Below are 21,943 nucleotides of genomic sequence, written 5' to 3'. Positions count from 1 at the left end.
TTTTTATTTTTTTTAATTATCATTGATGAGGTCACAAAAAGTATGTTATCGTTTTAGTTGTCTCGTGACAGCTATACGTTAAACGACAATTTAGACAAATTGACATAAAGAGATATGGGTCATTCTTGTCAGATTGGATAAAAAGTGTTTGATAAATAATAAATTACGCTGTTTCGGAAATAAAATGCGTGTCCGAGAACATATGAACTTAGCGTGCAGCAAAAGTTTCCCGTATAGTTTGTAAATTCATAAGATGAAAAACTTTATAAATGTAGTCTTTGTGAATATTTTGCAGACCCGTTAGATTTTCTGTCTAAGCTTGACATTGGAGTACCGTATTCTTTTCAACCTCCGGTAATCAGGGAAGAAACTAGTATAATTTTATATCAGACATGAATGTAGAATAGGTGTGTCGACATAGGGTTTGTTTGGCAACTTGTCCTATCATCTGTTCCCCTAAAAAATGGAAACTGGAGAATATGTACAGTATGATGCAATATATATAATATGTCTTACGGCGTGACCGTGCTTTAGGTCGAAGCAAAAAGTATTGGCATTACGCCATTATTCAGGTTGGGAACACTTCCCCTATAGCGAGATATTCTCGCTAAAACGCGATTATAAATCCCTCTTTAGCGAGAAATAAACATTACCATAAACAGGTGTTTTGGCGTCTTTATTGAAAATAATGGCAAATCCCGTGCAACGCTGAATAAGTGCGACACACACTCAACATGAAGCAAATTATCTCTATGAAATTGACAACATAGTCAAGAAATTTCATATCAAAGTTGCGGCGAAAGAGAGAAGCAGTCTGAAATCCAATACACATCGTGAGTGTTTTTGTTTTGATTAATATATTTGCAGAAGTATCAGACATTTTAGCACTTTTTCTTCTTTTCACGTGAAACACGAAGAGATGTATTCCACGGGCGTTTTTCTCTGTTGTACGGGATATATTTACTCTCGCTAGAGAGGGATAATCGCGTTTTAGCGAGAATATCTCGCTATAGGGGAAGTGTTCCCAATCTGTTATTTATTTAGTATCTAGATTTATAACAGGAAAAAATATCCCAAAGTTAGCACCTAACATGTGAAGAGAGAGAGGTCTGTCAAAGCGTCCTAGCTTTGGTCTGCCTACTCATTGAATGTGGGAAATGATATGTCTTGTGGCGTGACTGTGTTTGAGGGCGAAGCAAAAATATTGGCATTAGTGTCACTGGATATAATTTATTCATTATCATTAGTGTTGAATAATCGTAAAAAATTTATTGTCAATATCGGAAGAACTCTATCGATCAATGATCAATAATTCCAATGTTATTTATTACAATTGTTTTGATTGGACAAAAATACATCAATAAATCCGAAAACGTGATGTATTCATACACGCCTGAAAACAAATAACATAGTGCAGGGAAACTATTCAAATTTTTGCAATTGTTGATAAAGTGAATGAATTGGAATTATAAGAATCAAACATTCTTTTTGAAGAATTTATCGATGTGTAAACTCCGGACATTTTACTCACAAACTTAACATAAAAGTGCTTCGCACTTTCATTCAGTTTGTGAGTAAAATGTCCGGAGTTTACACATCGATAAATTCTTCAAAAAGAATGTTTAATCCTATAATATAATCGGTATAATTTACATGTAGTTAATAAATGCTGATTATTTTTGGGGTTATTTCTTCTTAGTTTTATGGATATGTGCAGCATACGCACATCTATTAGCCTATTAACGAGGAACGAAATGGGTTGGATTTTTTCTAGCCATGTTATCCAGATTGGTTTTAGTTTTAAGAAACCCAAAAGTTTCCAGACGTCCGACTTGGGTTAAAAATGCCATGGATAGGGATATATATAAGTTATCAACTAATTTGATACTCCTCTAACTCTAACACTTGTATATCGTGACATGTGCGGAGGAGAGTTAGAGCAGACTCCATATTGTAAAGTGGGAATTCACCAACACCAGCTGGTGTCACTTAATTGCCAACCTTTTACAACGTTATTTCGTGGATTTACCATCCAAGACGTGAGGATTCGGTTATTGGATGATTATTCTACAAGCTAATCATGATTAATTTGATGCTATTGCCCTGTAAAAAACTCTAACACTAACAAATGAAGCATCACTGAGACTTTGGTTGCCCCCTCGCCATTTGAGTTCTTTGCACATGTCAGCACACAAATATCCAAAATTCCAATCAGCGTCAAAGTAGTCATGATTAACCTGATGAATACTCATCCAATAAGTGAATCCCATCTAGATCTGTGAAATACTGTTCTAAACAGTAGGCAAAGCTTTGACACTGGCTGGTGTCGCTGAATTCCCACTTTTCATTATGGAGTCCGCTCTGACTCCCGCACATGTCACAATATAAAAGCGGGGATAAGAGTCAGAGGAATCTCGGATTAGTTATCAACGTTATGATTGTTGAGTTGATTTCAATATCCATGATGATATTGGAAGCCTTCTCCCTTTTCAAAGGTATCAATTGATGTGTACATAGTCGATTTATTTGTTTTGGGTTTGGGCGACAATCGATTATGAAAAATGGAATCCATAATCAGAATCGATGAGCCAAAAAACAATTGATTGTCGGCGAAAATCATTTCATCACTATTTATCATAATTGATATTTAATTTGTATTTTTAGCCGAGTTGCGTAGCAAGTCTCGGCTCTTAAATTGGCGAAGGATGGGCGTCCACAATTAGCTTGACCGGTCTCTAACTTTCATACTTTTTGGTGCATCTTTGTGAGACTTACATCCAAAAGAGGAAGGTTCCTATTTATTTTGAGGTCCAAAGGTCAAGGTCACTTTGTCACTAAATGCCATAGATTTCAGGGGTCGAAATTAGCTTTTTCTACCACAGGCTAATTTTAGCCTGTGGGTAAAAAATCCACAGGCTAAAATGAAAACCTACAAGCTAAAATAAAAATAATGAAGCAGTGCTTTTTTTTTCATATGTTTTTGTTAATCAATGATTTTCCCCATCATTATTCATTACTGAACCTAGTGGGTCAACAGGCATTGTTTGGACAAGACACTAAGTTATGTAAGTCATATGGGACAATGTTTAGGTCTCTTGATTATCGCACCTCTAATCCACAACCTGTTTACTGCAGGTCTAGATCCAGTCTTCTAATTTCATGCCACATCGGGGTTGTCACTAGTGATTTTTCAAAGCGAATCCGGGACTCATGGTTTTATAAGATGCACGATCATGAGCCCCATGAACGTTTTTAATAATCGTCTATGCGATGAGCAGTGCACTCGTGTCATCACTACAACCCGACCTCAATATGACAATAAATAGATAGTACATTCTCATGATTCTGATAAAAAATAACTACCGGAAGACTTGGTAAAACATAGACTCTGATTTTTTTTTTAGATAAATGAATAACAGAAGCCTAATACTTGGAATTCAATTTAATCATCCCTATAGGTGAATATGTCTGTATTTTTCATCATAATGCGATGTCCGAGGGCTAAAGCATTTGTTTGGCTCCGAGTTTCTTAAAAAATCGTAAAAGACAAATCTGGATAGAAACGGTTGTTGAAATCGGTCGTTCATGTAAGCGTTTGTATGATTCAGAGTGCAGGTTTAAGAAAAGCGAATAGCGCATCACCGTATAAAACGGATGCGATACAATCATAGTTTGTCAATCACCACTCGCGAAGATTTTCGAGTGTCCACTATTTTTACTAGCTATTTTTCAAATGTACTCGCATTTTGCGAGTATTTCTCGCTAATTTCAAGCCCAGAGATTTGAGCTTGTCCAGTCTCTAACTTTCATACTACTAGGGGCATTTTTGTGAAACTTGCATAACATGATCACATCCAAAAGAGGAAGGTTCCTATTTATTTTGAGGTCCAAAGGTCAAGGTCTCTTTTTCACTATATACTGTAGATTTGAGCTTGCCTTTAACTTTTATACATGTACTTGATGACATTCAAGATTCATGTTGCTTTTGAAATCCAAAGGCCAATGGTCAAGGTCATTATTACACTAAATACCTATTGCGGCCATTCAAAGCTTCATACTTATAAACTATATTAAATGTTTTTTCTTCGTGAATGCAAGCGTGCATAATTTTCCAAACTGCATCTCGGCCATATGTATTTTTGATGCGTTTTAGCGATTTTTGACAAGTTGACTTGCGTTCATTCATTTATTCATTCATCGTGTGAGAATTAATTCCCTTTGATAGTGGTTACTATTATTGGAATGCCCGGGAGAGTGAGAGTGTGTTAGACTAATTTTTCTAGTTCTGTGAGTGAGTGTACATGTCTAGCACTAACTTTAACATCACACACATGAATTATTGTCCCTCACCCACCACTTTGTGGACACAACTCCTCCGAAACCGCTAAACGGATTTTGTTCAAATTTTGTAGTATTATTAGTCACCATAATGGCACATGTAGTTGATTATATTGCACCATCATTTTGATTCCACAAATTTGACAGGAGTTATGGGACTTTGTTGAATTTGTACATGCTACTCTATAGTAACACTTTGTGGACGCAACTCCTCCAAAACTACTCTATGGATTTGTTCAAATTGTGTAGGATTGTTAGTCACCATATTATGTAGTTGATCATATTGCACCATCATTTTGATTTGACAAATTTTACAGGAGTTATGAGACTTATGTGCTTCAACTTTTTTTGCGTGGTGAGGGACATGGCTACGTGTAGCAATCTTATCATTAAAAATCCTGACACCTCAAGAGACAGACCGGAACATATTAGCTTCATAACAATTGTTCATTAGCTATAATTACTTCAAAAATCATCTGTATTTCCTAAGCTGTCTCACATTGTAAGACTTTATTTTAATATGAAACTAATTTACATATCAAGTTAACTAAAATAATTTTTATTAGTAAAATTATTTTCACATTAAAATTTTGTGCGCGGTAAGACGTATGCGAGTTGACTTCATTATATATAGGCCTCTGATATTTGGTATGTGTGTATACTATGATAAGATAATGTGTCACATGCTTTTTTTTATGACCTTGACCTTTAATGTAAAGGTCAAATAATAGAATTTTGAGGGCATTTTTTAAAATTCAGACCATAACTTTTTTGTCTTTTGACATAGGCCTTTGATATTTGGTATGTTGGTGAGCTTAAGTTACTATCATATGTTCACAACATTCCTTGGTTGAAGCACATATACATATTATAGGTGACTGTTATGTACCATAACTCTTAATTTTTTTCTTTAAAGATGATCCCTAAAAATTTTTTAAAAACTATGGAAAATGGAATTTGAACATTTTATGCATTAATTTTCCCAATTTTACAAGCACTGGACCCAGTGTGAAAATGGTAAGAAAACCCCTGTATATACAAGTATAAAAAGCAGTGGGTGTGACTGTTAGTCTGTGTGATTTGTCACATGAATCACAACTTCCTGCTCCAATACCTTCATTTCACACTAGATCAGAGATGGAGGGTCTTTATCTGAATTTTTTTCTCTAAACTATTTGGGAGGCATTCACTGCAATGCTCCTGTTACACATTGAACTACCTGAGATACTTCTGGAATTTATGAGAGAATTCTGAAAGTTTCTTGATAATCTGCAGGTTGCACAATTTAATAAGATGGCATTTAGAACCTGGATAGCTCAATAGTCTATCACCTGACGAACAATGCAGTACGTGCTTCCAGGTTTGATTCTGGTCCAGCCACATATTTTCAAATTATTTCATCTCCTATTGAATCTTTTACCCTTTCATACGAATGTAATGTACAGATATATCATGCATATTTAAAAATTGTCCTAATCAGAAGGTATATTTATAATAAAACAAAAGGATGGTGATTATTCCTCTATTTCCTTTGTAGGTAGACTTTGGTTGACCAAGATATTTAATGTCTAACAAAAGGCATTTCCTTCATGAGACTGATTTAACTGAATCACAATACAGATGCCAGCATGGATCCGTTGTTTGGTCCTCAAAAAGAGAACCAGAATATTTGCTTTGGGTTTGTTGGTGTGTTTCCTGTTTATGATCTCCCTCATGGTTAGACTACAGAGAGTTACTGATCAGCCACTCAAGCATGAAGGAAATGTTATAACAGAAAAACCAAGTTCAGCAACTGCGTCCCATGGCCATAAGATAGCTATCTTGGTTCCTTTCAGAGACAGATTTGAAGAATTGTTGGAGTTTGTGCCATACATGCATAATTTTTTGAACAAACAAGGAACAGCACATCAGATCTATGTGATTAATCAAGTGGATAATTACAGGTATGTTCTCGACAACCGATTGCCAGTCTTTATTTACAGGTATAAAATGGTGCAGCTTATCATCATTTATTTTTGACCTTGAGATATGATAATGATGATAAATTCTTTTATTTAGACAGGATTGCACAATTTAAAGTATCAAATGACTTGTTTACATTGTGGTCCTGTTTAAAAAATATTCATAGACAGATAAATATGAGGATAGAAAATACATAGTATAAAATTTATACAACTTTGACTTAATCCAGAAAATGGCTTTTGTATTAGGTTTAACAGAGCTTCCCTGATCAATATTGGGTTCCTGGAAAGTCAGAAGGACTGTGATTACATTGCCATGCATGATGTGGATCTGATACCAGTGAATCCAGCCATCACCTATCCTTACCCTCAGACAGGAGTGTATCATGTAGCCTCCCCAGAACTTCACCCCCTATACCACTATTCCAAGTTTGTGGGTGGGATTCTGCTTTTGACAAGGGATGCCTTTGTCAGTGTAAGAGCAGACAATGTTTTGAAAAAATTCACATTGATTTTCTATACACCCATTGTAGACAGGTCATATTTAGCTGCGTTGAATAATGTAACCCTCTCTGATTTTCTTTTTAGGGGGTGGGGGGCAAAACTGTCAGAATAAAAAAATTCAGAGAGAGCTGCATTATTGCAGTTAGGTCATATTATGTGCCGGTACGTCACAGTACAGCTGCCTGTTTTTCTGCCTATTCATCTATCAGCACCTTGTGGGTCAGTTAAAAATGGTTCTTGTACACTGTAAGGCTGGGATCATCAAACTTGGTAGGATAAAAAGAGTACTATTAGGGTTAGGCTAAACAAACCTTGTTCCCCATGGTGAGAAAAAAAGCCTGGAATTTCTCTAGAAGGCTACGAACATTAAACTCGGTGTTCGTGTTCCCACAGTGTTCATACCAGGTATAGGAATAATTTTGCTTCTCAAGTTATACTTTATTAGAGGGAAATCTTTCTTCAGTTAGAACTATTATCTTATTAATACTCTCCGATATTAGAGAAAGTGTCAAAAAACCATTGTCATAGCAATGAAATGTCTAATCCATATATGTAATTCTGTCTTTTGTTTAAGACCAATGGAATGTCTAATTGATATGTAATTATTTCATTATTTAGACTAATGGAATGTCTAATTGATGTGTAATTATTTCATTATTTAGACCAATGGAATGTTTAACCGCTATGTAATTGTTTCAGTTTTAAACCAATGGAATGATGTAATCGGTAATACTTTGTAATTGTTTTATTTTTAGACTAATGGAATGTCTAATCGATATTGGGGCTGGGGACGAGAAGATGATGAATTGTATGTCAGGATGCGACATCAGGCACTCCAGGTGACTTCATTTAAACAATAAATGCTTTCTTTGTTGTTTCATTGGGTGATAAGGTAGCTAGCATTGCAGAAAAGTTTACATAACCCGCTTACCCACATTTATATTTTGATGTATTTTTATCCCCCCCCCCCCCTCCCGAGATCGAAGATCAGGGGGCATATTGTTTTTTTGTGCTGTCTGTCATTCTGTAATTCTGACATTCTGTAGTTCTGTCTGAAACTTTAACCTTGCTAATAACTTTTGAACAGTAAGCGCTAGAGATTTGATATTTCACATGAGTACTCCTTGTGACAAGACCTTTTCATGGGTACCAACATGTTTGACCCTGTGACCTTGGAGTTTGACCTACTTTTTAAAAAATTGACATTGGTCATAACTTCTGAATGGTAAATATCAGAGCTTTCATATTGCACATGAGCATTTCTTGTGACAAGATCTTTCTACTGGTACCAAGATATTTGTCCTTGTGACATTGGCCATCTTTGGAATTGGCCATTATCGGGGGCATTTGTGTTTCACAAACACGTCTTGTTTAGAAATATAAACCAGATGAAGTACTAAAATATATGGTTTACCCATTCGTTACGTTAAACAGAACAGCCAATGCACCCTTTTACCTTGATGACGCTCCATATTTGGTACTAAATAAGTGGGTCGAACTAGTATGCAACAAACATGCATTCATTGTATGATGAAAGCAATGTCAATTTCAAAAGGAATGTAAGAGAAAAGATTCAGTGAAAGTAAATATCATGTATATACAGGTAAGCAAATGTGGTACTATAAATCTACATTTCATGGGTTCATTATGTATTACAGGTAAGTAAAAGTGGTATTCCTTATGCCTTTGTCATGAACACCTCTCTACTGACTGAGTAATTATTGTATTGGCAGATTGAGAGACCAGTGGGGATCACCACAGGTAACCAAACATTTCGACATATCCACAACCGCAAGAAGCGACCAAGAGATAACTATAGATATTTTGGACAGACACAGGTGTGTTTAGGTTTCACAAAATTCGTAATTTAATTCTTAAAGTAACTTTGCCCTTGTGTGATGTCATAGGTTTTTGCAAAATATTAAAATTTGTGCATGATAGAAATATATCTTTAGGAGGAATTTTATTCACTTGGTATTATAAAACATCTGGTGAACAATTTGATATTGAAAAAGTATATATTTTTTATGAATAATCAATTATCTGATACAAAAATGTTGTCAAGGGCAATAACTCCTATGCTTCCTTCGGATGAGACCGCAAAAACTGAGGTCTCTTGTCACAGCAGGTGTGGCATAATAAAGATCCCTCCCTGCTTAAAGGCCATAAGCACTGAGCATAAAATTTTGCAGCCCTTCACCAGCAATGGTGATGTCTCCATATTGAAATATTCTCGAGAGGGACGTTAAAGGGACTGGTTCACGATTTTTGATAAAAATATTTTTCATTTTTGATGTCAAACATTGAAAATATAACTCATTTAATGTTGACAGCCAAAATTTTGACCTTCTGAATGCAACAATAAAAGCAATATTTTAACCTTAAATCTGTGTTATGTAAACAAAGACTCAAGTCATTTTATGTATACAAACAAACAAGTGAAATATTGATTTTGTAATATAAAGCATCTTAATTTTGCATAGTTACAAATTTTTACTTTTAGATAACACTTTGTACCCCAAAAAATGCTTGAAATGTGAAAGATATGATAAATTTAGATCGAAATCCATTTCTTTAGAAAAGTTTGTAAACAATAACATACCACAATCTTATCTTTGTTTACAAAACAAATTATAAACTCTCTAAATTGAGCTTCTGTGATAATTTATAACCTTAATTTTTATGTGAAATCTTTTAAACACATTAGACAGATTTTGACCATTAAAAGTGAGAAAGAAAATTTTGAGGAAAATCGTGTTTCAGTCCTTTGAAACAATATATAATCAATTAATCTCCAGAACCACTGGGCCAATTCCAACCAATTGACATAGTGCAGATTCAAGTTTGTAAAATAGCGGATCAAAGTTTTACATGCAAATATACATGTGTAGGGAAAATCTTTAAAAATCTTTTTCTCAAGAACCAGAAAAGCTGAAATTTTACATGAGGATGTACATGTCCAATGAGCTCCAAAGGGGAAGAGGGGGGGGGGGCAACCCTTATCAGATTAAAACTCAGAACAAGTGTATAGATGACTGATCACTGATTATTATTCATATTGTTGGACTTTGATAATAATAATGTAGCGTTAAGCCGGATTCAATCGGTGGTGGCCAGATAGCTCAGTTGGTAGAGTACCAGACTAGAAATTCAGGGGGCCCGGGTTCAAATCCCGGTCTGGTCCGTTGCATTTTCTCCCTTCCTGTTACATTTGGTGCCGTGGAACTGACAGGTTAAAATGCCTGCCAGGAGATTAAGGTCCTGGGTTGATGTCTTCAAGTGTGAAGACATTTGAGGAGGGAGGAATGTAGCGGTCAGCCGGGTTTGATCGCCGGTGGCCAGATAGCTCAGTTGGTAGAGCACCTGACTAAAAATTCAGGGGGCCCGGGTTCGAATCCCGGTTTGGTCCGTTGCATTTTCTCCCTTCCTGTTACAATAGTAATACTAATTGTAGAATATTTAACTAGAGCAAAGCTCGTTTCAAAGCAACGAGAGGTCTTCCGTAGGAGCTGTGTGATATAAAAACCTTGAACTTTGAATAAAGGTGTACTATAAATTGTTATCATTAGGTGTTTAATAAATTTATATTACTCAAGTACATGCGTGTATGATCTCATTCCACGAATCAGTCTTTTGAGGCGCGCGTGTGTGGGATTAAATTCTTTCAGCATTTAACTTTTCAGTCCCAATAATGAAGAAAAAATTACTATTTAAAATTTATGAAATTTATGGCTCAGGACATACAATAAAGGTTTATTGCTGTTACCAATATTTTATCATACAACAAAATTATGATAGCATAATATTCAGACTGAAGAGAATAATTCATCGAGTTTGAATTATTTATACATACAAATCAAATAAATTGCTCTCAAATCTTGAATATTTTATTAAACTTTAATATCTATCTGCGTAAATACATGTAGGTATATTATGTACACAGTGCGCACAGAAGTCGCGTATGAATTTCACGCCAGGGGCACGTGCCGAAGTTACATAATTTGGACCAGGAGTTCTGAATCAATGTATACGCAAGTATTTACATCCCCGGAAAGACTGAATTATTCAAAAAATCCAATATGATAAAAAACGAAACATTCTGTGTTATAGTTAGGACGACAATGTTTACTTTGTGTACATGCCATGGTTCAAATGCGATGGTTCCTCGAGGCGGTTACGTAATTGTAAACAAAAACAAACCCCGCGGTGTATGTAAGATGTGTGTAGTTAATGACTGAGTTATTCTATGCTTGAAGGTTTGTTTCTTCAATTAAATATATCGTTGTTTTAATAACAAACGTAGAAGAGAGAACATTTTCCTCTTTTTTTCTTTGGAACGATTGTTTATATTAAAGCTACCAAATAATAAAAAAAAGAAAGTTGTCGATAGATGATTTTAAAAGGAACCATAGATCACGTTAAAACCTTATTTTAAAAGAATATTAGCATTTCATGAAGTCAGATTTATCAATTAAAGCAAGTTTATTTAAGTTATTCGCATATTTCCCCCCTTCACCTACCTAATGATACAGTTACCTGTTTGCGGGTCAAGCTTTTTACTCATATATAACACAATACTCGAGCAAAATATTGTTTATGAGATCAATAAGATGTTAAAGAACAACTTTTCCAGCGAAAGCCATATCGAAATATTTACCGTTTTTTAGTTATAAAGCGAAAACTTTGAAGATCCCCAGATCCCTAATTTAAGGAGCCAGCCCCTTTTTAGGGATATCAAAAGAAAGCTCTTAACATTTTGCACAACTTTTGTTCTACACGTCTTAACAAAATATTTTTAGTTTAAAAGATACAAAGGAAAATATGTGTAAGTTTTTTCTCCTTTAGGCGTCCTAATTTTTAAACCCTGTCAACCACCAATTCGAACGTTGTAATCAAAAAACCAAAAACGATGTGCACAACTACAATGCTCCTACTTTTCATTTTCAATGCATTTTCTGCTCAAGCTTATACAGTCTCGGAGCCTTTGTCTGGAAACCAAAGCCCCTAAAATTTCAATCAAAGGGGAATAACTTGTGAACAGAACGGAATTTCTGAAGTGTAGTACATGATTTTAAAATTGTTTTGTAAAGGTTATAAACCCTGAAAATTTGAGCAAAATCCATGCAGAAATGAGCGAGATATGAAGCTTCAAAGTTAGCATCTAGGAAAAAGAAAGAAGAAAAAAAGAATAATAAGAATAATCTTAACCAGCACAATCAGTAGAAGGTCTTCCGTTGTTACGGAAGACCTTAAAGGACACATCTCGTGTTTTCAAAGTATACAGAATTATATGCATTTTGTCTTCCTTATGCTTATAGAAATTAATTGTAATAGTTCGTTCACTGAAGTATTGCGATAATTAGCCACAATATGGACTTAAATCTAAACCCCGATTTCAAAAAGCCTAGTTAATTAGATAGGTAGTCACGTGGTACAGTGACGTCATATGCGACCTTCGTCGATCAACTTGTTGTAATAGTAGTGTTAGATATTTTTAAAAACTCGGGTTTTAGGGGCCTAATTTATTTACCATGGATAACATTTATTTCGATGTTGACAAATTTCCCGAGTCTTATATCTTTTAGCCACCAGTGCATACAAATAGCGACCCAAATGTAGCGAGGAAAGCGAGTATGAAATCTGCATAAATTTGCGAGTAAATAATGTTTACATGGGATCACTGTCTAAACACTATTTGGTAATGCCATTTCTGTAAACAACTGTAATTAGCGTTGTTGCTTTTCTAAAATAAACAGAGCAATTATTATTAAATTTATTTTTGGAGAAGTTAGATAGGCCTAAATTATAATACGATTACGTACATGTAGCATTGACAACTAGGCCTACCGTCACGGGTGCATTTCGGGAAAAAAAATATAATAAAAATGATCAAAGTTATTGTGAAAATCACAATACTTTTAAATTATATTATTCAAGCTCAATTTTATTAATCATTATTTTTTGTTATCTACACATTGTTACTTAGGAAGTGGGAGCGCGGCGTGCTGTTGTTGTAAACACGTACGCGTTCCTTTAAAAAAAAAATGAAAGCATTATAATTCAATTCAAAGTTGGGAAATATCATATTTTATTATTTATAATTGAAAGTTCTATTATCTTTTATCTTTAAATTTCTTTTTTAAAACTACCAGTTGGTAGACACTGCTAGCAAAATTCTGGTGTTACAAGGTGAAGGTCAGTTGGTGCGAGTGTGTATTGAATTTGAGAGCAGAACGGAAAGCATATGCGGTAGGCCTATATGTAACAGTGCGAAGCTTCGATAGAACCATTTTCTCGCAGTTTATATACGTCTTTGTCCAAGAGCTTGTTTGAAAAAGTATAGGGACAAATTCTACTGGGTTTTTTTTTATGGCAAAGTCGTTGTGCCAACAAAAAATATTCACGTCTTGTCCCTCATACCTTCCTTCGAAAATTGAAAAAAAAACACAGTCCAAATCATCTCTACTGACAGCAAGTACACCCTTAAACGGCACACAACACCCCAATGCAGTGTTATTTACAAGCCGTTAATGTGATAATTGTTTGTTTGTCAATTAAATCTAATCTGTTTATGAAATGGCTAACAAATGTTTTCAAATCTTCTCGCTCGAGGTCGCATATGACGTCACAGATAATGGCGCGTAAAATATCGAAGAAAATATGCATATCGCAAGATTTGAATTTCATCGCAATCAAACTCGAAAACTACGCAAACTGTTTCTTTTAAAACACATGTGAAGTAGTTTTAGGCATGAAATGAATTAATTTTGCTGAAAAAATTAAAAAGTTTAAAAACACGAGATGTGTCCTTTAATAAGAGATTTCTGTTAGAATTCATATCCAATTTTACATAGAGAATTTCTCCAATTAAGAGTTTCTACAATTCATGGGCAAATTTCACCTGTGAATGGAAAACAAATAGGGAAAACTACCCTTTACTGGGAGTTAAAAAAAACCAAAACATTGATAAACCCCTGGATATCAATAAATATCTTTTGTATTGAAAATGTTTGTATAATCATTCAAAGTTCAGAGAAGCAACTCAAGCAATTTTAGACACTACACCCCCCCCCCCCTCCTCCTTTCCACTTGATAAAAGACATATTGCTTTGCACTTATCAGTCAGTTGTTGACAGTATATTATGCAACTGATAACAGTTATTAGAGACCCCTTTGTCCAATAGTCATCGAACTTTCAAGAAAGATTGATTATGATTGGTAGATGACAGATGACCCCTATTCTTTATTAGGTCAAAAGACGCCAACTGAAAACCTAAAGAAAATTGTTACATGGTCATGGAACTTCATTAGCATGTTGGTTATGACCAGTACATGGCCCCTAATTTCAGGTCAAAGGTCATTTGGTTAGGTTATGTGGCATTTTAGTATGTGTATAGCGACGGAACTGTAGCTCTCTGGAAAAAGCTAGTTTTGTATGTAGCGTTCGTATATAATTATATAGCCAGTGCTCAAAGTCATATTTGCTATTAGGTCACGAAATGGCGACCTAGAAATATTTCTGGTTGCCATTTTAAAATTTCTAGTCACCAATTACAAAATTTCTACTCGCCATGGTAAAAGAATTTGCAAAAGCGATTTTCTGGTCGCAAATGCGACCGTTTTACTCACAACTTGGAGCGCTGATAGCAATCGTTGTACTGCCTATATCTAGTGATCATGATTAGTAGACAATTCCTATTGATTTCCGGGTAAAAAGATTACCAAATGTCATATGCAGGGATTTTAAATGCATTTCTTGTTATTTTATCTATTGTTTGCAGAAAACGAGTCGCTTGGACAGAGACACAGGAGCCAGTAATGTGCGTTACACTGTAGAAAGTCGAGTAGACATCACCATTGCTGGAGCTCCTGTCAAAATTATCAACGTTTTACTGGACTGTGATCTTCAGGCCACACCCTGGTGTCTCAAGCCTGAGTACCACACAGTGTACAAAGCCAAGGGACTCATTCCTTAGACTACTGCCTCCAACATAGTGGACACTAAAATAGGGTACATTCTGCGTAACTAAGGGATTTGTATCTCTGAATACAAAAGACTGTGCTTGATGAAAGAGTATGTGCTCATGAGGAGATGAAAGTTGTGGTTTGATGTCACATTGTAAGGTGCTAACTTAGACCAGCATTACTAGCACACTGCATTACCAGTCTCTTTGAACGCCATTATGCAGTGTGTACTTGGAACGCTATCATGCGGTGTGTACTGTTTAAACTACATGTACATGTAACTGATAAAGTGTAATACGCAATTTCCAAGTTGCCTACTAGTTCTTTCCCTTTGTGGAACTCTTATGCACAGTGAGACGCAAAACATACTTTCTTCCACACGCGGTGGGTACAAATGCTTATCGCTGCCTTCATATATTACCTAATGGCCGATTATCAGACATCATGCAACCACCCAAACTGCTGTGACACACAATTTTAGTGAGTTTATGATTATTTGATAATAAAATAGCTCAAATAAAAATCGATAATCACCAACTTTCTTTGATTAAAGTATCACTCGTGCAGACTTAGAGGAAATAAAAAATAAATTCATATCTAATTTAATGGCCTAATTCAAACAATTATTATTCTTCATATGGTCAGTTTAATGTATATCAACGGCTGATATAAGCAAAATTTACGCTTTCATAACTTTTATCCTTACTTACATAGCTAGTCTATAACATATGTATATATCTTGTACCCACCCAAGCGCTGAAGAGTTGATATCTCAGAACTTGCGTATTACGGTGTACTCCAGATATATTGAAATTCAGGTGACTAACTTGAATTGTTCATTATATCTTGTGTTCAATACTGTAGATGTATTTAATTTCGTTGGGATGGAAAATTTGTTGGTTTTGGAGTTGTTTGTGATCACTTAAAAATTACATATTATGCATACGAAGTATAAAGAATGTTGCTTATCTGCAATTCTAACTTGCTTAAACTGTTAAATAATGGTACGATACCCACGCATTTATAAACCATTTGTTCGATGAAGCATGCTGTTCTAAAGACATCTATTTACAAACAAATCCTTGCTACACGTAGGTGATCTGTGGATAAGGTTGCTGTACTCGAGCCATTAGAATGTTGAAACCGTTTATATATTGTATTCCGTTCATCAATAAAATTCGTTAAGAAATCGGACATACTGGTAAATACAAGGCTTGTGTCCTCGCCCTGCATATCAGGATAAGAATATTCAATTTCTCCGACCTGCTGCAAAATATCCATATTCCAACAATATTTAACCCCCAATCCCCAGCTGTAAGGAAGGATGTCCTCCATATGACCGTACAGTTATATGTTGCGAATTTTAAAATAAATTTATGATGTGGTATGCAGCCCAGGTGTCAGATCACCTGAAGAACTTCAAAAAGGGCGTGGATACGGACATAGTGCTGGTGGATCTACAAGCGTCTTAGAATTGGCATCAAATGCGACACACAGTTGGGTTTCGTCTCAGCAGCATATCAGACGCACTGTCTGCATGAGCTGAGTAGATCTACCTGCACTCTGTTGTGTTGATATCAATACTTATTATCTGAAAATGAGCTGTACTGTTTTGATAGTAATCATTTTTATTTTAACATTTTAAACTTTTTTATTTGCACCTGTGTGTTTCTGTAACGAGTTGAAAATGGAGGTACATCGAACAATGGTGATGATTATGATACTGGCAATATAACTTATCTGTAAATAGACAACGAATAACAGAGACCGATATTTCTGACATCAAACATTTCCTGAAATTAAAAATTCATGTTGAATTTAATTTTGTTGTTTTCACCTAAACAAGACACAAAAAATAGTGAAATTTTATCCAACACAAAATTAAATACATCTACAGTATAACCAATGTTGAACCATATAAATACTGCTAGTGGAGATTTATTTTACTTCAATATAACAGATAGTTCAATGTAAGTGACTTCATTATAAGTGGAGTAGGCTGTAGTGTCCAGAAAAGAATAAATGGTTAACCCCGAGAGTTTGGTGCTCTGGTTTAGGTCAATTTGATGAGTTTAGCTACCCAAGAAGTACAATATTCACCAAGCCAAGAGAGCGAGGTGAATAGTTAGTGTACTTCAAGGGTAGCTAAATCGTTATATTGACTGAGACGATGTCAATAATTGTTTTCATTATATGGTTAAATAATTTCAAACAAGGAACTGGCTACTAGAGTTTATGAAATAATACCTGTTTGGCAATCTTTGTGTTCAGCTAGAATGCAAGTCCTAGTTGAAAAGATATTAGAGACTGGAAGTTTTCATGGGACGATCAAAACAAAGTATCCAATTTGGAAATTCCCCAATTTATTTTTTGTCCAATGTTGGAAAAATCAAATGTTATATTCACATCAAAGGCATGTGGAGGTGAATATAATGTTCTTTTTTTTTTTTTTTTTTTTTTTTATAGTTTGTTAGATCTCAGCCAATTAAAAAATACAAAATTATTCCATCATACAATAATGGTGTGTGTCCTCTTTCTCACCTGTCCAAATAACAGACACAATATTCACGGCAGGAAACATGTCGCATTGTATCAACTGTAGTCCTGTAAAACTAAGCCAGGGTGTGGAAAAAGTACACCAAGATTTATATTACAAAGGATTCTAAGAGAATGGGACTACTGACATGGGAACTAATGTAAAATTTAAAAATCTTATGAACAAACCAAGATTCTGGATAACCACATACTTAACGTTTTCAAACTTATAGACCTCGGGGGGGGGGGGTAACTTCCTATATATTGGTAGGTAGGGATGAGCCGCTGGAATAGGTGCTTATTTTGTCTGCTGCAATATTTGATTAGGTAACTAATTTATGACACTTCATATATATATAGGCCAGTATTTTAATCTGTTTATATAAATAGGTTTATGATCTCAATAATCTGCAAGCTGTGTGAAATCAATTAGTGTACATCTTAACAGATAAAATTATACTGGCTTCCTCAATCCTATTAATCTGTCATTTAATAATTAACAGCTCAACATCTGTATTCTATCAATACTTTGTGACTATCACCCCCTACTGATGGTTAAATGATATTTGAATAGCCTTATATTGCTCTTAAAAAATATGTGAATAAGGTCGATTTATCATCAGTAATATATAAATAGGTAATAAATTTCACTATCTTCAATATATGAATAGGGGGGGTCCCAAAACTGTCAGCTGCTCACCCCTACCAAAAAAAACCCGAAGTTACCCCCCTCGAGTTATAGACCCAGGGTCATTTCAAAATCATCACGGTGCAAGGATGTGGCATCCATACTAATAGATGCAGCATCCCATTCTAAATATGTAGGAGTTTGGTACCATTCTTTCCAGGACAATTCCGGCTTAGGGACCATGAATCTTGAAATGAGCTAACTTTGATGTTAATCTGACTTTTCTCTGTATTTTCATTATAAAAATGAGACAAATGTTGGCCCTGGAACCAGTTTTATTCATGTATTACCATGTTAACTGTAAATCGAATATTGTATGACACATGGGCCAAATATTGAACTGGTTTACAGGTGCTCTTTTTCATAAGGGACTGTGCAATATCTTGCCGGACTATATTTAGTTCAAATATGTATTTTATATGCCTGTCATAAGATGACACTTAATGATAACAGTGATATTTTTATAAGTTGCTAGAACTTGTAACTATTTATAAAATATGTTCAAATCAAAAAGTTATATTTAAGGTAAGACATTGTCAGATGATTCAAAGCACTTTTCTTTGCAAGTATAATTATTTTTTCACCAGCTTCATTTTTTTGTACAGTTGGTGCACTTGGTGATATCTATTTTGTTACTGATAATTTGGTTTGCGATATTGCATTCTGTATGGATATTTTTTGATACATGTACTTATCTATAATATTAGAATTCTAGATATTATGTGAAGAGGTTCTCCCAGAACTAGATAGTACAATTAAAATTGTCCAATCTGACAGACATAATGAACATGCATGTACTCCATTTCACTGTATTTTCTTTTTATTACACTTTGCAATCCCACATCTTGTCTAATCTGTCACTAACTTTGTCCCACAATATGTCAGATTAGACAGGTTTCACTGTATCTGTACACATATTATACTATTTAATTTAGGACATTTGCATCATGTATAAAATCTAGCAATAAATATATATATATACATGACATTTCTTGTGTTCATGAATCGCCAAAAGGTTTTGTTCCAACTCTGAATGATGTCACAATGTGTGTTTTATGATGCATAAACTGCCCCAACTTACTTCATATTGTACAAAATGAGTAAAATTACTTTCATTCCTTAGAAGTAAAACTGCCTAAAATATGGACAGTTTTCACCGAGACTTAGAAATAATTGCCAAAGTTGCAATCATATTCCAAAGCATTTTAGGGCTGTACATGTCCGTTGTTGCAACTACTCCTCAAAGCCAATCTGATTAAAATACAGATCTTTCAAATAGTGCTGTTTGAGAGATCTATATTTTAATCAGATTGTCCTTAAAGCCTCAGTCACACTGAACCGCACATTTCCTGAATCATGCAATTAATGGCAAGTTTCGAACTGTTGGCAATGTAAGCTATGATCTCCACCTGCAATCGCATACTGCAATTTGGTGAAAAATCATCATACGATAGGTGGTAGATGATCATACAACTGATCAATCGAGGCTACCTGCGATGGCTTGCATGATCGATCACAGCAATCGTGTGGTGGCTATTTAATCAGGTTTGCAATCTTGCGTCGGCATCAGTTGGCATCTAGCTCTTGAACAGTAAACACTGTCAAACTCATTTGCCATGCCTCCCAAGAAAGGAAAGAGTCGTACAAAAACACAGCCAGAATCAGAGCAAGAATCCAATGTTTTGGAAACTTTGGCAGAGGTTACCGTCAGGAGAAACAAGCATTCTGAGAGTATTGCATGGCAATACATAGTCCCCTACCGGTTGCAAAAATCACTGTACCACAACAATATTCAAAGTTCATTATGTAGGTTATGGTAAAAGGGAAAATTGGGGAACCAGGATAGGAATGGTTGGAAATCAACTACTATTCGAGTAGAGACTATACCAAGAAAAAAGACAAATTTATAATTAGGTGTAGGTCTTTAACCAAGTCAATAAACTGTGACATGTAGATGATCATGAATAATTTAGCTATATTGTAGTATTACTATGCTAGAAGTTTTAATGAGTGTAGTATTCTTAATTCTTATCTACAGAGATAAGAAACTTGGATGTAAACTAACAATTCATGCTATTTTTCTACATCCAAGGGCCATAACTAAATGGAAAATCAACAGACCAAGATGAAATTCAAACTTAATTTGTAACTTGTTATGGCAAAGCAATGTACTTAAAATATCAAATGAATATCTGCAAGCACAACCAAAAAAAGTCCGGAAAACTGATAATTCATGCTATTTTTCTAAGTCCAAGGGCCATAACTAAGTGAAAAATCAATGGACAGAGACGAAATTCAAACTTGATCTGTGACTTGTTATGACAAAGCAATGTGCCAAATATCAAATGAATATCTGCAAGCACAACCAAAAAAAGTCTGGAAAACTGATTATTCATGCTATTTTTCTAAGTCCAGGGGCCATAACTAAGTGAACAAGATGTGTTTGTGAAACACAAATTCCCCCGATAATGGCCAATTCCGAAGATGGCCAAGGTCACAAGGGCAAATATCTTGGTACCAGTAGAAAGATCTTGTCAAAAGAAATGCTCATGTACAATATTAAAGCTCTAATATTTACCATTTAGAAGTTATGACCAATGTAAAAAAAAAATTAAAAGTAGGTCAAATGTCAAGGTCAAAAGGTAACAGAAAGGTCTTGTAACAAGGAATACTCATGTGAAATATCAAAGCTCTATCTCTTATTGTTCAAAAGTTATTAGCAAGGTTAAAGTTTTCAAAAAGTAGGTCAAACTCCAAGGTCAAGGTCACAGGGTCAAAAATGTTGGTACCCACGGAAAGGTCTTGTCACAAGGAATACTCATGTGAAATATCAAAGCTCTATCACTTATTGTTCAAAAGTTATTAGCAAGGTTAAAGTTTTCAAAAAGTAGGTCAAGGTCCTGGGGTAAAAAATGTTGGTACCCACGGAAAGGTCTTGTCACAAGGAATACTCATGTGAAATATCAAAGCTCTATCACTTACTGTTCAAAAGTTATTAGCAAGGTTAAAGTTTCAGACAATGACAGTATTACAGAATGACAGACAGCACAAAAACAATATGCCCCCCGATCTTCGATCTCAGGGGCATAAAAATCAACGGACCGAGACGAAATTATAACTCGATCTGTAACTTGTTATGGTAAAGCAATGTACCAAATATCAAATGAATATCTGCAAGTACAACCAAAAAAAGTCCGAAAAACTGATAATCCATGCTATTTTTCCAAGTCCAAGGGCCATAACTAAGTGAAAAATCATCAGACTGAGACGAAATTCAAACTTGATCTGTAACTTGTTATGACAAAGCAATGTACCAAATATCAAATGAATATCTGCAAGGACAACCAAAACAAGAGGCCCATGGGCCACATCGCTCACCTGAGTCACCTTGGCCCATATCTGAAGATTTTCCATATATATTTGCATGTAAAACCTTAGTCCCTATTATGGCCCAAACTACCCTTTGCAAACTTGAATCTACACTATGTCAGAAAGCTTTCATGTAAATGTCAACTTCTTTGGCCCAATGGTTCTTGAGAAGAAGATTTTTAAAGCTTTTTCCTATATTTGTATGTAAAACTTTGACCCCCCCCCCCCCCCCCCCCCCCCCCAACTTGTGGCCCCATCCTACCCCCCGGGGGCCATGATTTGAACAAACTTGAATCTGCACTATGTCAGAAAGTTTTCATGTAAATATCAGCTTTTCTGACTCAGTGGTTATTGAGAAAAAGATTTTAACTATATATTTGTATGTAAAACTTTGATCCCTCTTGTGGCCCCATCCTACCCCCGGGGGCCGATTTGAACAAACTTGAATCTGCACTATGTCAGAAAGTTTTCATGTAAAAATCAGCTTTTCTGGCTCAGTGGTTCTTGAGAAGAAGATTTTTAAAGATTTTTCCTATATATTTGTATGTAAAACTTTGATCCACTATTGCGGGCCCATCCAACC

General features: G+C 35.1%; 1 protein-coding gene and 1 non-coding gene across 2 annotated transcripts; both read left to right on the top strand.

The window, feature by feature from the left end:
* Nucleotides 1-13: 13 nt before the first annotated feature.
* LOC130050194 (beta-1,4-galactosyltransferase 7-like) lies at nucleotides 14-18,977 on the top strand. Its single transcript, XM_056149422.1, has 6 exons — nucleotides 14-354; nucleotides 5,876-6,281; nucleotides 6,549-6,774; nucleotides 7,559-7,642; nucleotides 8,537-8,641; nucleotides 14,585-18,977. The coding sequence occupies exons 2-6, from the start codon at nucleotides 5,959-5,961 to the stop codon at nucleotides 14,777-14,779; spliced, it is 933 nt and encodes a 310-aa protein (XP_056005397.1). The 5' UTR covers nucleotides 14-354; nucleotides 5,876-5,958; the 3' UTR covers nucleotides 14,780-18,977.
* Trnaf-aaa (transfer RNA phenylalanine (anticodon AAA)) lies at nucleotides 10,140-10,212 on the top strand. Its single transcript has one exon. It is a non-coding gene; the product is annotated as a tRNA-Phe (tRNA).
* Nucleotides 18,978-21,943: the final 2,966 nt, after the last annotated feature.

Source organism: Ostrea edulis, chromosome 9 (assembly GCF_947568905.1).
Source record: "Ostrea edulis chromosome 9, xbOstEdul1.1, whole genome shotgun sequence".
Taxonomy (NCBI): Eukaryota; Metazoa; Mollusca; class Bivalvia; order Ostreida; family Ostreidae; genus Ostrea; species Ostrea edulis.
This window is presented reverse-complemented; position numbering and strand designations above follow the sequence as displayed.

What these genes read in the sequence shown, in the direction of transcription:
- LOC130050194 (XM_056149422.1), top strand. Translation starts at nt 5,959, where the DNA reads ATGCCAGCATGGATCCGTTGTTTGGTCCTCAAAAAGAGAACCAGAATA. An exon ending in CAAGGGATGCCTTTGTCAGT is followed by an intron (nt 6,775 to 7,558) that starts GTAAGAGCAGAC and finishes TTTTATTTTTAG; the next exon opens with ACTAATGGAATGTCTAATCG. An exon ending in GATATTTTGGACAGACACAG is followed by an intron (nt 8,642 to 14,584) that starts GTGTGTTTAGGT and finishes TATTGTTTGCAG; the next exon opens with AAAACGAGTCGCTTGGACAG.